We start from the raw sequence: 15,405 nt of genomic DNA on the forward strand, positions 1-15,405 counted from the left end.
GGGTTGTTTTTGCTTTAATTAGTGGATTATAGCCAGGTTTCACAGAAGGCTTTCCTCATTTGTTGGTTTGCTTTTGTTTTTGTTTTGTTTTGATATGTTTGTTTTGCAATTACAGACTTTAGGCCAAGTATATACTGTCTGCCATATCCTGTTGCGTTACAGATTAGAAGATAATTAATTCTGTGATAAATAAATTTCATAAAACAAAAAAGAAGGTGCTTGGGGGCATGGGGCTGGGTCAGAGATCTCCTGATTCCTTTACCTACAGATTGTGGTTCTTTACAGTCCTCTATATTTTTTTTAATTGGGTGAGATAATGAATTTGAAGATTTTTGCTACTTCCAAAACCTTCAGTGCCTTTCAAAATTTTATTCTCACATACGAGTCCATCAAACCTGTTTTTTGCCTCTTTCATGCTACCACAGAAAACCAGGTGGTGTGTACCGGCTGCGAGAAAGCATTTCCACCCAGCATGTTTGCACAATTTCTCTCTGCCCTTAATCTGAAACAAAGCAAACAAAGTAACAGGCCAACATAGTAAATTAAATTAAAACTGTATTTACAGAATTCAGAAACTTTTTAATACAACTTAAGATTCCACGCTCCTGTTTCTTTCAAGGTTGTAGAATCCTTTGTAAAACATGGTCTCTATTCAAAGCTTTTTCCTGATTAGTTCGCCAATTCAACAAGTCAAAATGCTGACAGTTTTTACAAACCTAAGGGAAATAATGGTGCCATTTAAAACACAAATAGAGACGTGCAGAGTTTGACATCCTCTGCCTCCTGCTGCTCTTCCAAAGCCGAACGGTTTCTCCTAATAAGGACGTTTGACCCGCCTGCAGGGCCCTGGCAGAGGACCCATCTACAGGCTGGTCTTTCTGTGCAGTCACCGCAGCACCTGAGCTGCGAGGCTCCACCAGCCTTATGCATCAAAGGCACCTGTTAGCACCTGAGCCAGGGTCCCTCTTCATTCTCCCCCCTGAGAAGGTACCGCCTCTGTGCGTGGTATCCGTGTTGTCTCTCAGATTGCATGCACTGTGGGCCTTGCACACCCTCTCCATTACAGGCTCCTCTGAGAGGCAGGCAAACATGGCATCTGGTCCTGTTCGTTCTTACGGCACCAGGAGAACGTAATTGCTTTATCGCAAGGGCCTCCGAAGATAGCCCCTGTCGCCACCGTATAAATGTCCTCCGGTCGTGGAATTCAGTCAGGGACCAGTGTTATCGTGGCAGTGTACTGAAACAGAGAACAGCAGGATTGATAAATTGTGAGAGCGAAGAGTAGCTAGTAGTAATCAGTGAGTGATAAGCAAGTACACGGCTTGAGAGCATTCCGGGCGTGCTATTTATAAGAACTCCTATGTGCTTTGTTTCGCTCCCTGTTCACTGCTTTGGAGGAGTATCTCTCAGTTTGATTTGATAGTTTTCAAAATGTTATATTTCATTGTCATATGAGTAACAATGCGATATGTCATTTACATGCAGAACTGTGTTTCAAGTAATACCGAAAGGAACCATTCTTTGTAGCGTTTCTTCATTCTTAAGAAGCATGTGTTACATGTGGCATACTTTGAAATGATTAGCTAACATATTTGATTTCTTTGTCTCCTGAGCAAGTGAAGGAACAGATACATTTGAATCAATAAAATCTGTAAACAGAATATGTAGTATATTTTGAATCTATCAAGCATACTATACTAGTACTATCTCTACTGACGTTGTAAATTATAGTACTATGTTAATAAGGTTTTCACGTTATTTTCTTGTTTTTATTTATGAAATGTTATGTTTGATAGCAGCAACATATGACCTGTTCAGCAAAAAGGTAATGAAAAATAAAAATCTTCTTATAATCATGACTTTATAGAAACATTTCTAAACAATAATACAACCTCTTAATTCTAGACGATCTTATATTTTAAAAATAGAATTGGACTTTACAATTTGATGAAATTGTAATTTCTGTATGAAATCTATATTTTTGCTTACTTGGAAAAGTCTTAGTTAAGGACATGACTCTTCTGAATTGTTTATAGCTCGGTAACTTTATGATATAAATTATGTGTAAGCGTTTCTTTTTTTACAGTTGGATGAGCAGTGTTGATTCAGTATAAAGCACATATCAAAGTAAAATGAACCACACAGATATCTAAGACTAAATGAAGGGGGAAAAAAGAAAGCAAATGCTGGTAAGAGAGACTGTAATGCTACAGGGATTATGAACTACTGACATTTCTTACTCATTAGAACCTAGATTAAAAGTAGGAATTTAGATGTGCAGCTTAGTTCTCAAAAATGTTTTCTTATACTTCTCTGTGACAGTAAAGGCTTTGCATTAATCATATTTACCCTAGAATGTCTTTTTAGTCTATTAAGTCTGACAACAGTTATTATCTATTTCTTTGCCCAAAGGCATTATAATGAAGTAGTATAAGCCAAGTTTTATTTCTAGTGTAAACAGTAAATCTTTCTAGGCACTGGTCAGACTCTAAGTATGCTGATTAATATTTTAAAACCCTTAAGATTTATCAGTACCAGCAAGTGGCTGGTAGTTTGATAAGTACTTGATTAGTATAAAGCAATGAAACTTATCCTATCTAATAAAAGAGAAACATGGTAATTAGCCATACATCCGCTACCCTTCCCATTGGCTAATCAGGGCGATATGCAAATTAACTGCCAGCCAAGATGGCGGCCGGCAGCCATGCACTGAAGCGAACAGGGAGGCTTGCTTGCTCCAGTGACAGCGAACTCCAACGTTCCCCGCCTGACTTGCCGGCCTCTCAGCTGCAACTCTAAGCAACTATGTTGCAAATATAGAAGCTAAACAAAACCCCAGAAACCGGCTTTAGTCAGCTGGGCTTCAGCCAGCCGGACCGAAACATTGTATCAAATACAGAAGGTAAACAAAGCCAGAAACCTGCTTTCAGCAGCTGAGGCCTCAGAGCTAAGCTGGCCCAGAATAAAAAAAAAAAAAGAAAGAAAGGAGCGGTTGGGAGTTCAGTCACCCGCCAGCCTGAAAACGGCCCTCAGCCCCTCACCCAGACTGGCCAGGCACCCCAGTGGGGACCCCCACCCTGATCCAGGACACCCTTAAGGGCAAACCAGCCAGCCCCCAGCCATGCACCAGGTCTCTATTCTATATAGTAAAAGGGGAATATGCCTCCCGGCACTGAGATCAGCGGAGCCGCGAGGCCTCCCGGCACTGGGATCAATGTGACAGGGGGCAGCGCCCAAACCCCCTGATCGCCCTGCAGCTCTGTGTGTGACAGGGGGTGGGGCCACAACCCCCTGATCAGCCCTGCTCTGTGCCTGATAGGGGGAAGCTCCCCAACCCCCTAATCGCCCTGCGGCTCTGTGTGTGACAGGGTGCAGCGCCCCAACTCCCTGATCGTCCCTGCTCTGTGGGTGATAGAGGGCGGCGCCCCAACCCCCTGATCCGCCCTGCTCTGTGTGTGACAGGGGGTGGTGCCCCAACTCCCCTATCGGCCCTACTCTGTGCTTGACAGGGGGAGCTCCCCAACCCCCTGATGGGCCCTGCTCTGTGTGTGACAGGGGGGAGCTCCTCAACCCCCTGGTCGGCCCTGCTCTGTGTGTGACAGGGGGGAGCTCCTCAACCCCCTGATCGGCCCTGCTCTGTGTGTGACAGGGGGTGGCGCTGCAACTTCCCTATCGACCCTGCCTTGAGTGTGACGGGGGCGGTGCCCCAACCCCCCAATCGGCTGTACCCTGAGCGTGACTAGGGGTGGCATTGCAACCTCCCGATCTGCCCTGCTTTGTGCATGACAGGGGGCGGCGCCCCAACTCCTCAATCAGGCCTGCTCTGAGCCCGACCAGGGGCTGCACCTAGGGATTGAGCCTGCCCTCTGCCACCTGCGAGTGGGCCTAAGCCAGCAGGTCGTTATCTCCTGAGGGGTCCCAGACTGCGAGAGGGCACAGGATGGGCTGAGGGACCCCCTCTCCCCCCACCCCAAGTGCACAAATTTTTGTGCACCGGGCCTCTAGTGTTTTTATAAAAGAAGCTGAAATAGGGTTTAACTAGATGACATCACCCAGTATCTAAGAGCCTGTATTTTTTATCTTTACAATATGAGCCCTATCAACCTCAAGAGTCAAGTATAATATATTTGAAAATAGGAAAGTCCTGTATGATGCTAAGGATTACTAATTAGACAGACATGTTAAGCACTGGCATGGCCTTTTCCTCCTTATTGGACCCTTACACTGCTTGCCTGGAGAGCCGGCCTCTCTAGGGAACAGCCTCTTTGGTAAGGTGCCCTAAGAACTTCCACTACACCTGGTTCCAACCTCCATTCATTTCCACCCCTGCTACCTCCTCCACCTGCTTGCTCTGCCCTTGCAGCGGCCCATGGGCAGAGGCTGGGGAGGGCAGAAGCCGGGAAGGCAGAGGCTGGGGAGAGATAAGTGCCCGCCTACTCCAGGACAGGAGTAGTGCAGCTTGAAGAGGAATTGAATGGTGTCACAGGGTGGGCAATTGTGTTGCGTGTCCCTGAGGCCATGGCGGATCAAGGCGGGAAAGAAAGCCCTGTGGTTATTTGTATTTTGTTGTCTCTGGGTTTGTCTATTTGTTTGTTTTAAAATTAGAGCCCTAGGAGGAAGAGGTGTCTCAAGATACTTTGGGGCCAAAGGCCCAATAGCGGACACATGGGGTACTTGTGAGAAGTGAGGTAGACCAAGCAGTAGGAGCTGGCTTTTCTGAAAATAGGTTCATCATCTACATATTCAACGTGTGGATTGGCAGGGTTGGGAGAATTAAATATAACACAACCATAGAACCATGTGCGGTTTCTTTCTTCAGCAGTCACTTCTGAAGTGAAGATATTAGTGTTTCAGGAAACTAAACATAATACTTGTAACACCTCTTGTTATTTGGACATCCTAGATTTCTGGATTCTGGAGGAAGAACTTGTCTTATGTAATCCTCCAGGTAGGCTGTAACTGTTCTTTTCTAGGTATGAACCTGGTTTAAAAAAAACCACACCACACATTATGTTTTTAAAAAAGAAAGAAAAAGAAAGACTGCAGTGACTTAAAAAAAACAAAAAAAAACTGGCGTTTCCATATGTAGCTCAGCATTTGGTGTTAATTTTGCATGTGATTTGGTCTCAGGGTGATACATGATGTCACACGAATTATTATAACAAATAAATGTAGCCTTTATTTTATTTATTTTTATGCTACGGCAGAGACTCTGCTAAAACTAAGAGCCCTAGTTATAATCAAAGAACTATCTGGCTTGAGCCCAGCCAGTTAGTCTCCCTATGTCTGATATAATTTTTTTCTTTCTCTTCTGTGGTATCTAAGTCAACTAACTCGCTGGTAAAATAGATTTCCCACTCCCCTCCAAAATACATCTCCCTGGAGGTTTCCATAGGGGTTGCTTAGCTGGGACTGTGGTGCATCAATGCTGCAGCGCCCCCTATAGGTCCCAGGAAACCCGAGTCTCTGCATCTTGCATGCCTGTGGTGGACCCTGCATATCTCCCTTCCTTTAGGGCTGGAGCTCCAGCAACCCCATGCTGCCACCATGGTCTGAGCTCCTACCCACCTTTCTTCCTGCCACACTGATGCCCGATTCATTCAGATATCCCCCAGCCAGTCCAGCATTCACTTCGTGTCCAGCTCATTCCAGGCACCACCAGAAAGCCCGTCGCTTGCAGTAATGTCCCCTCTGACTCACTGTACTTTATCATCATTGATTTTTTTTCCTAATTTTTCCAACAAGCTAAGTCTTCTCCAGGCTCACCGCCTTGGCACTTGCTGTTCTTTTTTTTTCTGGAATTTTCTTACTGACCCTTGCTCTTATCCTTACGGTCTGAGTTAAACTGTGATTCCTGGCCCTGGCCTGGTAGCTCAGTTGGTTAGAGCATCATCTCGATACGCCAAGGTTGTGGGTTTGATCCCCAGTCAGAGCACGTACAAGAAGCAACCAATGAATGCATAAATATGTGGAACAACAACTTGATGTTTCTCTCTCTTGCTCTCTCTAAAATGAATAAAAAAATTTAAAACCCTGCAATTCCTCAGAGAGGTTTTTCCTGACCTCCCTCTATGAAGTGGTTCCTCCCATTTGTCTCTATCACAGTACCCAGTTTATTTGTTTCAGACAGATACAAGTATTTGACCTATTTATTGTCTAGACGGGTGGTATTTCTAGCAGACTCTGTTCCTTTTAAAAGTACTTCGGCTGGACTCTTTTATGATCATGCAATAAAGTTAATATATTGTGAACATCTGACACAAAATTTGTAAAACCTCAAAAAGTAATTAATTACTTAATTAATTAATTCTTCAGTAGCATGTATTTCAATTTGTGATTGTGCAGACATGACCACACTGGCATAGTAGTCACATGCCTCCCTGTATGTAGGCAGCATGGATGGGGCAGCTGTAAATGCAGATTAACAGTGGTGTGTGGAACAGGTGTGTGGCTATTGGAGACCAAGTTAACAATTCTTGGAAAGTTCCAAGCAAAGTACAATCTTCCATCGACTTAACACGGTACAGTCATTTTTAGAAAATTAGGCTTATCTGACAAATATATAAAATGCTTTGGACTTGTATACAAAATAAAGTCTAAGTTCAAATCATTTTGTAAACAGATTTTTCAGCAGGATGGTCAAGGAGTATGGAGGGTGCACACTCATTGTATTATTACACTAGAGGCCCAGTGCATGAAGTCCATGCACTGGTAGGGTCCCTAGCGGCTGCTGGCCGGGGCCTCCCTCCCTTCACCTAGTCAACCACCTGCCACCACCAGCTGGGGCTTCCCTCCCTTCCCCTGCCCGGCCTGCCCCCCTGGTCAAACTCCCGGAAGAACTCCAATCAGGGGACAATTTGCATACTATGCTTTTATTCTATAGGACGGGACTGTTGTGCACACTATAGGATACTTATGTCCTTGGCCACTGCCCACAAAGAGCCTGTAAGGCCCCTCAATTATTGATACAACCAAAATTGTTGCAACAAATTTCTGGAATGCTTTTTTTTTGGAGAACCGTCTAGTGCAGGAGCCATGTTTGCCTCATAGGAGCCATATCTAGCAAGTCATCCATGGCACAGCAGTGCATGACAGATGTGTAAAATGAATAAAAGAAAGAATGAATGAAAGGAAATGCATGGACACAGGGAAACACATTCATCCATTTAACAAATACATTTTGCTGAGCAGCTACTATCTTTGCAAGGTACTCTTCTAGGACAAATTTCCTACTCTCATACACTTGCTTCTGCTCCATATTTGGAGCCACTTTGTGACAATGGCACCTACATTTTCTATATAAAATGACTATTTCAGTGTATCAAGTTGGGTTTGTTTTTTTAATTCAGAATACTTACCTAGTTAAGTCAATTGAGTATGATGGGGAAAGCTAGATGGGGAATAAAAAACAGCAGAAATAAGTCAGGTTGGTGACAAAGAGATGTGAGTTGTGTTTAAGAAAAATGAGAGCCTGAAAATAACTTAGTTATTTATATATTCCTTATGTCTGTCTACACAGTATCAGAGGCCAAAACTTTTAAATCCAAACCATTTTTGTTGCTGTTCTCATATACATGGCAGTAATGGGAATGCTTTCAGCGCCCCGTCTCCCCTGTGCAATACCTTTTACATAGTAGCTGTGGGGGATGCAATGGAGATGCCTCCTTGCAATCAGGTTAAATTGTAAACCTGAGGGTTAGGCACCCATTTGAGCATTTTGCTGTTAGTATAAGTATGTTCATACTTATGTGGAAGTTGCTTTGGAATCACCCCTGTGCTCAGTCTGAGCAGCCAGTCAGTCAGTTGGCAGTCAATCCCGGAGCCAACAGAGGCTGTGGGAAGGTGGCAGTAGCTGCATGCACCAATTAGAAGGTGAGTGCTCTTGCCTGTGTCTGGAAGCTTCAGTGGGAGATGTTAAGTCAGCTTTAATATATGCCCTAATGCAGCGGTTCCAACCTGTGGGTGGCGACCCCTTTGGTGGTCGAACGACCCTGTCACAGGGGTCGCCTAAGACCATCCTGCATATCTGATATTTACATTACGACTCATAACAGTAGCAACATGACAGTTATGAAGTAGCAACGAAAATAATTTTATGGTTGGGTCACAACATGAGGAACAGTATTTAAAGGGCCAGAAGGTTGAGAACCACTGCCCTAACAGAACTGAACAAATGGTCATGATCAAAAAGAAACATTGTGGGGTCTTATTTGCATTTAAATATTGTCTGCCATTTCCTATTTTGCACATCTAACAGCTTTAGGGAGATATTTTGCAGGCACACCTTAAACTAAAATTGCCAGTGCCCTCTGAGAAACCCACCTCTGCTTCCAGAAAAGGAGATGTCACTTCAAATGATGTTCCAGTTTACATGTTCCTAGACTGGCTTATTGGTTGGCCACAACTCTTGAGTTTTAAATATTCTCTGAACTTTTCTGAGGTTAAGTTTGACTTTCATGCTTTCTACTATTGTGAGTGCTACTGAAGAGGCCTGGGTTGTAAATTCAAGTCTCCAGCATCAACTGTAAACTAAACTGTTCTATATTCAATCTAAGACATAAGTACGGGAAGATGATCTTATGCTGGGAGTAACAGCAGTGCAAGAGCATGGAGTGGTCATGCAGAATACTCATGCAGGAAAGATGTATTAACATGGTAAGAATAGAGGAATGAACATTGAAATTTCCTTGACCTCAGTTATGGACACAACCTCAGATAGGTGGTATTTCTTTCTTTATTGTAGAGAAGAGGAAATTGAGACTCAAAGAGCTTTGTGTTTTTTTTCACTAACATTAACTGTATGCCTTTAATAACTCATTTATCCCTCCTGAGAGTCATGGGAAATAAGCCTATATTTCCATTTACAGATAAAGAAGTTGAGGTGCAGAACTTAAAGTGATGGCAGTGATACAAAGCTAGGATATTGTGGTGACAGGGCATGACTCAGGAAGCGGGCTCCAGGGCTTGCCCCTCAAACTCCAGGGCCGCACTGGATGCTGGGTGTCAGGTCAGGGGCATGGCTGGCAAGTAGCAGCACAAGGTTGTTTGATTTCAAATTCCTTGCCCTTTACACCATGCTTTGCCGCAACTCCAGTGAATTCTCTACTAATTGTAGGAAGAAGGAAATGTGGAAGCCTTCCAAACCATCGAAGCCAAGCTGAACACCTCTCTCTTCCACATCCACACATCCCTCATCTTGTCTTCTCACTGGCTTTTCTGCTTCTTAGGCCATTCTAACTAGAAATAGCAGAATAGATTTCCTAAATATATATACTTTAAATATATTTTATTAATCTCAGAGAGGAAGGGAGAGGGAGAGAAAGATAGAAACATCAATGATAGAGAGAATCATTGATTGGCTGCCTCCTGCATGCCCCCTACTGGGGATTGAGCCACAACCTGGGCATGTGCCCTTGTCCAGAATCAACCCTGGGACCCTTCAGTCTCAGTCCAGTGCTCTCTCCACTGAGTCAAACCCTCTAGGGCAGATTTCCTAAATATTTCAACATCTCAGCTCCCTGTTTTAAAATCTTAGGTGGCTCCTTATTATTTATAGAATAAATTCCAATTTATTAGCCTGGCATTCCAGGCTCTCACCAGAATGGATGGCTTGGGCTTGCCTTTTTAGACAGGACACTTATGATTCCCCTATAAACTTTCATTGATTGATTGATTGATTGACTCATTGGCTACTACCCAGCAGGTTGACTCACTTGAAAATGTTTTATATCCAATGACCCAGCTTGTGTCCTAGGCCTGGTTCATGTACTATTCCTTCTTAGGATCTTCTCCGTTCCCTGCGGAAGCCCATCCTCTGAATCTGAGTACTGTTTACTGTTTGTCTTGTTAGTTATTTTTACTAACATGTTTCTATCTATATTTTCAGAGAGTGTATGTGCTCTGAAGGCTAGTTCTTTCTATTTTCACCTATCCCCTTTTTTAATAAGTTAGATAGTGTTTAGTAGCATCATTTTTATAATATATTTTTATTGATTTCAGAGAGGTAGAGAAAGGGAGAGAGAGATAGAAACATCAATGATGAGAGAGAATCATTGATTGGCTGCCTCCTGCATGCCCCAAACTAAGGATCAGCCTGCAACCTGCACATGTGCCCTGACGGGGAATCGAACCATGACCTCTTGGTTCATAGGTTGATGCTCAACCACTGAGCCACGCTGGCTGGGCACATCATTTTTTTTAAGATATGACTTGACAGGCAGTATTGATATGATTGAGAAAAGCAAGTATTTGGTCTGGAGGGTCTGAATTCACATCTTTGTCATAGGTACTCCTAGTACCTATACAACTTTGGCCCTGGCACCTAAAATCTTCGAGTATCAGTTCCTTTTTGTCGAATAGTAAGGATAATAAAATCAATCAAATAGATTTGGCTTAAAAACAAATACATAATTTGAAGGGGGAGTATATTCTCCATCATAAACTGCTATAAAAATGTTAATAATAGCAGTATTTTTGTAAATGCTATTTTAAGTAATATGGCCTTCGAGGAGTTTATTCTTTTGGTCTCTTTCTTTCAACATCCTTAGAGTAGTCTTTCCTCTCCTGCCTGTTCTACACACTGTTACCTACGACTGCAGTTTTTCCCAGGTGTAAGTACCTGCTGTTCTCTTCTTGCTTTATAGCTTTCTTCCTCTTTCCCAATTTTCCTTGTTCTGTTAAAACCCCATTCCTCATGCAGCATGTCTTCTTGTTATTCTTTAGCTTTCTTTCTTGTTATCATATAAAACTGAAAGGAGATTAAAGAATTCTCATAAAATCCAGCCTTCAATGCAATTTCTATTCTTTATCGTAGCATTTTAGGCAAGTGCTGTTTAGTTCATATGCACAAAATTTTGGAATGTTGGAGATAGAAGGAGAGAGAAATTCATCCACCCCAATCAACTTGCTTTAAGGATGAAAGGGAAACCCAGAGAGTTAGGTGACTTACCCTGGATCTCAAAGTTAATGACGGATGGAGTTGATAGTTAAGACTGTTTGTAGCGTTCAGCCCACTGTTGTTTCTTTTCACTTTTGCTATCCACTGTATTGTGTTTCCTGTCCTAGAGTTTAGTTAAGGACATTATCTAGAGGTTAGTATGTTCCCAGCAGGCAATTCTTGCTGATTGGCATTTGGTAAGTTATTTAACCTCTCTGGTCATGAGATCTCATCAGAACATGAGAGGATCAGCTAGCTGTTCCTCAAGGCATCTTTGTAATCTTTGTAATTATCAATCTTCCTTCATCCATATTTAACAACTATTTGATAGCCAATTATTTACAATTATGAGGTGAACTGGATTCTTTTTTATTTTTTATTATTTAATTATTCATTTTATTTTTTTTAACTGGATTCTTACACGTGGTTTGTGTTTGTTTTCTTTTCCCAAATGCCACCCAAGGTTGAGCCACATTTCAATCTATACAACCAATTAAACTTGTCCAGTATTTGGTTAAATTATTTCTAGTTAAGATATCATAGCTTTCTTGGCAGAAATCCCATCTTTGTACTATAGGGATGTTTGGCAAGGTTTTTGTTATCACTTTATAAAAGGCTATAGGAAAAGGAAATATTTTTGTTGAGATATTTTCTTTGGATCATAATGTTGAGACAGGACAATGTGACATTCTTATTATACACTACCAGAAAGTTGACAGAAAAGCCGCACTATTTCTTCATTGAAGGACTAGCATGGTATTAACCAGTATTAGCCATTCATGGATCTCTTTGTATACCTTCCCACACAGATTATTCACAACTTGAAGCAAATACAAATCAAGAAAGAAAAAATTTATATACAAGCATATTTGTTGATATACTAATGATAAGAATATATTAGATACCTTGGCTTGTGGGGGATACAAAGCCCAGTAAGTCAATAACTTTTTTAGTTTTACACAAACCAATACTCAAATTTCCTTTAAATTCCTAGAAAGTTTCTACTTATTTAAATAAACGGGAAATGAATCACACTCATTATGTTTTTTCCCTATCTACCTGGGTGACTCTAATGTTTGCTAGCCCTCCATTGAACTCTAGAACCCTTTCCATGTCTAGGTCTGTGGCATGTGATTAAATCACTTAACAAAAGTGTGAATGGTTGCTCTCTAACAGCCCTCCCCCCCAACCAAAGGACTTGTATGCATGCATATTAACATAACCAATGGACACAGACATGGGGGGGGCGCGGCTTGCCCAGGGTGGGAATGGCTGGGTGGGGGTGGGGTCAATTGGGGAAAAAGGAGACATATGTAAAACTTTAGACAATAAATAAATTTTTTAAAAAAAGAAATTATCTCTCTCTCTCTCTCTCTCTCACACACACACACACACACACACACACACACACACGTGTGAATGGATGTCCCCTCGCCCAGCACTTTTTTTTTGGTTTGTTTTGCTTTTTTGTAATTAATTGGTATATTTTATCAAAAACTGAGTTTGTTTGGTTGTGGAATTTTCACTCAGTTTGCCAGACCATCATTTCCTGAAGTGCTTGCAAACAGTCATTTTTTGTCTTTTGGTGTCTGAGCCTATTTTAAGAGCATTGCCAAGCGTGGGAATAGCACTATATTCCAGCTGCGGAAGTAGTCTCACTGTGATAATGCCTTCGGCTCCCTATAAAAGGACTTCTTTACGGTCACGCTGAGAATCTAGTTGAAGGTGTGTATGAAACATGTACCATGAGGGCAGTGAGCGTTCCGAAGTGGTAAGAAATCTTTTTAAGCTCATTGGTATTTAGCATTTTTCCATCGGTTTTTAAAATCATTTCAAAGTTTGTTTTTAAACTTTCTTCTCAAGTGCTTGACATCATTCACAAAAATATAAAACAAGTTGCTTGTTTCTGAGCGACTAGCAAAAATACTGAAATACTTCTGAACAAAGTTTGAAATGAACAAGCATTTGTAATTTTATTATTTGTTGTGTTTGAGATTGCTTTTGTACTTGACTTTGAATTGGAAATAGTTAATATTTTACATTGTCTTTTAAAAGGTACTTTTAAAAGTCCTCATAAGTGTAGCTATAGGCAATTTAGAGTCTTTAAAATGTATCTTACTTTCCAGTAAAATTATATCTGTTAAACTTAATTGAAAGTAATTGAATGGAGGATTCTATGCCATAAAACTATCTTTTGATCATTTGTAAATAATAAACTTAATAAAATCTTACTCTAAGAATCACACTCAGTATGTAAACATTTAAAAAGTATTCAAATTAGGAGTATATATATATATGTACACACACACACACACACACACATATATGTATATAAAATTAGGATGTTACATTGCTCTCAATCCATAAAATATATAAAAATTTAACATTAACCTCCACACAGTGCAAAATGAACAGTAAATAGTTCTTATATGCAAATAAAAGATGAAGCTAAACTTTGTTATGACACCTTTTGAAACTGTAAAAAGGTATTTTTAAACCATATCTTTCTTTGAAATATTGTGTCACTAAATTCAAATTTAATAATTATAGTTCTGACTCCTTACAATCTTGATAAATTGAGATAATAATTTGATCTGCTTTTAGAAACACTTATAAGCTCTTTGTTAGGTTAACAATACCACAGTTTAGCTGTTAAGAAATAGCCTTATATTAAAGAATAAATTTTGGTTTTGTGGTCAGATTCCACTAAAAACCAAATTCTGTTTTTATGTGTGTGTAGGGTCCTAATAGAACGAGATGATTTCACTTGTCATATAGTCAGGAGGAAAGAAATTTCCTGGAAAGTAAATGAGCTCTCTATTTAAACATAGCAAGTTGAAATCACAATTTTCTATTTTGATTTATTTATTCCAACTATTGGGATAAGATTAAGATGATAGATCCAAATCCAGAATGAGAGGTAAAGGTTTTGTTGTACATTTCAAAGTGGTAACATACGTAAAACTTCTACTAAATAAATAACGCAGAAATGCAGCCAATTCCTAAGACTTACTCTCGGTTGTCATGTTGTGAGTGGCTCATGCCAAATTTTCAAACTATGGAAGAGTAGCACTCAAACATAAGCTGTCAAACAGAAAAGAGTATTTTGAGGGATGATGTTAACATGTTAAAGAAAGCAGGTCTGAAAATGAGTTCCAGCTTTCTGTTATTCTTTAATGGAGTATAAACAAATGCAAGAATTATTTCCTAGAATACACCCCAAAGAGTTTTTTAGGAATATAAATATTCATTAATTAACCCTCATGTGTTTAAAATATACACCTGTTTTACATGATTATGCATAGGAGCCAGTTTTTCATGAATAATTGGTGTATCATTTTTTTACATAATTTAAGACACCATATGCTTTATAATGAAGAAAAATATTTGAAGTGTGCAATTATGTTAAACAGTTACAGCATGAGTCATTATATATTTTTTTTATATATCATGCTGTCCTAAGTGTGACAACAGGAAGTTAAAGTGATGTTCATTTGAAGTGTGCTATTAATTTAAAGTTACTGTAAATTCATTAATTTAGGTAATTTTTGTTGTTAAGACAAATGTGGAACTTTTCTTGTGTTAAGTATTAAAATGTTTTTAAAAACCTGAAAATTAGCCCTGGCCAGGTAGCTCAGTTGTTTGGAGCGTCGTCCTGTATACCAAAAGGTTTCAGGTTCTATTCCAGGTCAGGGCACATACCTAGGTTGGGGGTCCCATTTTGGGTCGGGCCATGTACAGAAGGCAACCTGTTGAGGTTTCTCTCCCACGTCAATGTTTCTCTTTCTCTCTCTCCCCCTTCTTCTCTCTCTAAAAATCAATAAAAATACATAACCTCAGATGAGGAATTTTAAAAAAACCTGAATATTAGATTAGAATATTTATTGAGTACTCCAATTTGAGTGTATTCGTTCTATAAGAAGAGGTCTATGTAACTGTTTTAAAAAATTGACTTTGGTAATTCTTTTTGGTTTTATAATTTACCAGAACTGGTTAACTTTACTAAAGTCATAAAGAATAGTTATAGCCGTAACCGGTTTGGCTCAGTGGATAGAGTGTCGGCCTGTGGACTGAAAGGTCCCAAGTTCAATTCCGGTCAAGGGCATGTTCCTTGGTTGCGGGCTCATCTCCAGTAGGGAGTGTGCAGGAGGCAGCTGATCGATGTTTCTCTCTCATCGATGTTTCTAATTCTCTATCTCTCTCCTTTCCTCTCTGTAAAAAATCAATAAAATATATTTTTTTAAAAAAGAATAGTTATAGACACTTAAGAAATAATTTTCCATTTCTTTTTCTGTTTTTCTCCAAGTAAGTCAGTTATTTAGTTTGTGCCACTAATTTCTTTTGGTATATTTGTCATTAATATTGAATATTTGAAATGTCCTGTATTTTGCTATGGTTTATAGGCCACAGTAGTCTACACTCTGATACTTTTAATGCATCCATATTATATGTTTGTGGTTTCTACTAGA

At 40.2% G+C, this 15,405-nt stretch overlaps 1 protein-coding gene across 6 annotated transcripts in view; it reads left to right on the plus strand.

Annotated features, from left to right (window-relative positions):
• Nucleotides 1-15,405, plus strand: part of CACNB2 (calcium voltage-gated channel auxiliary subunit beta 2) — a 359,416-nt gene that overhangs the window by 190,333 nt on the left and 153,678 nt on the right. Inside the window, exon 1 of one of the 6 annotated variants that reach the window (XM_070432505.1) lies at nt 12,634-12,707. The exons of the other annotated variants lie outside the window; for them this stretch is intronic. Coding sequence (XP_070288606.1) covers nt 12,675-12,707 — 33 coding nt within the window. The 5' untranslated portion in view covers nt 12,634-12,674. Of the gene's footprint in view, nt 1-12,633; nt 12,708-15,405 lie in introns of those variants that run through there. 6 annotated transcript variants of the gene reach the window in all.

The sequence above is a fragment of the Myotis yumanensis genome, unplaced genomic scaffold (genome assembly GCF_028538775.1).
Source record: "Myotis yumanensis isolate MYYU_CA2020_CCGP unplaced genomic scaffold, mMyoYum1.0.hap1 SCAF_1, whole genome shotgun sequence".
In the NCBI taxonomy this organism is placed as follows: domain Eukaryota; kingdom Metazoa; phylum Chordata; class Mammalia; order Chiroptera; family Vespertilionidae; genus Myotis; species Myotis yumanensis.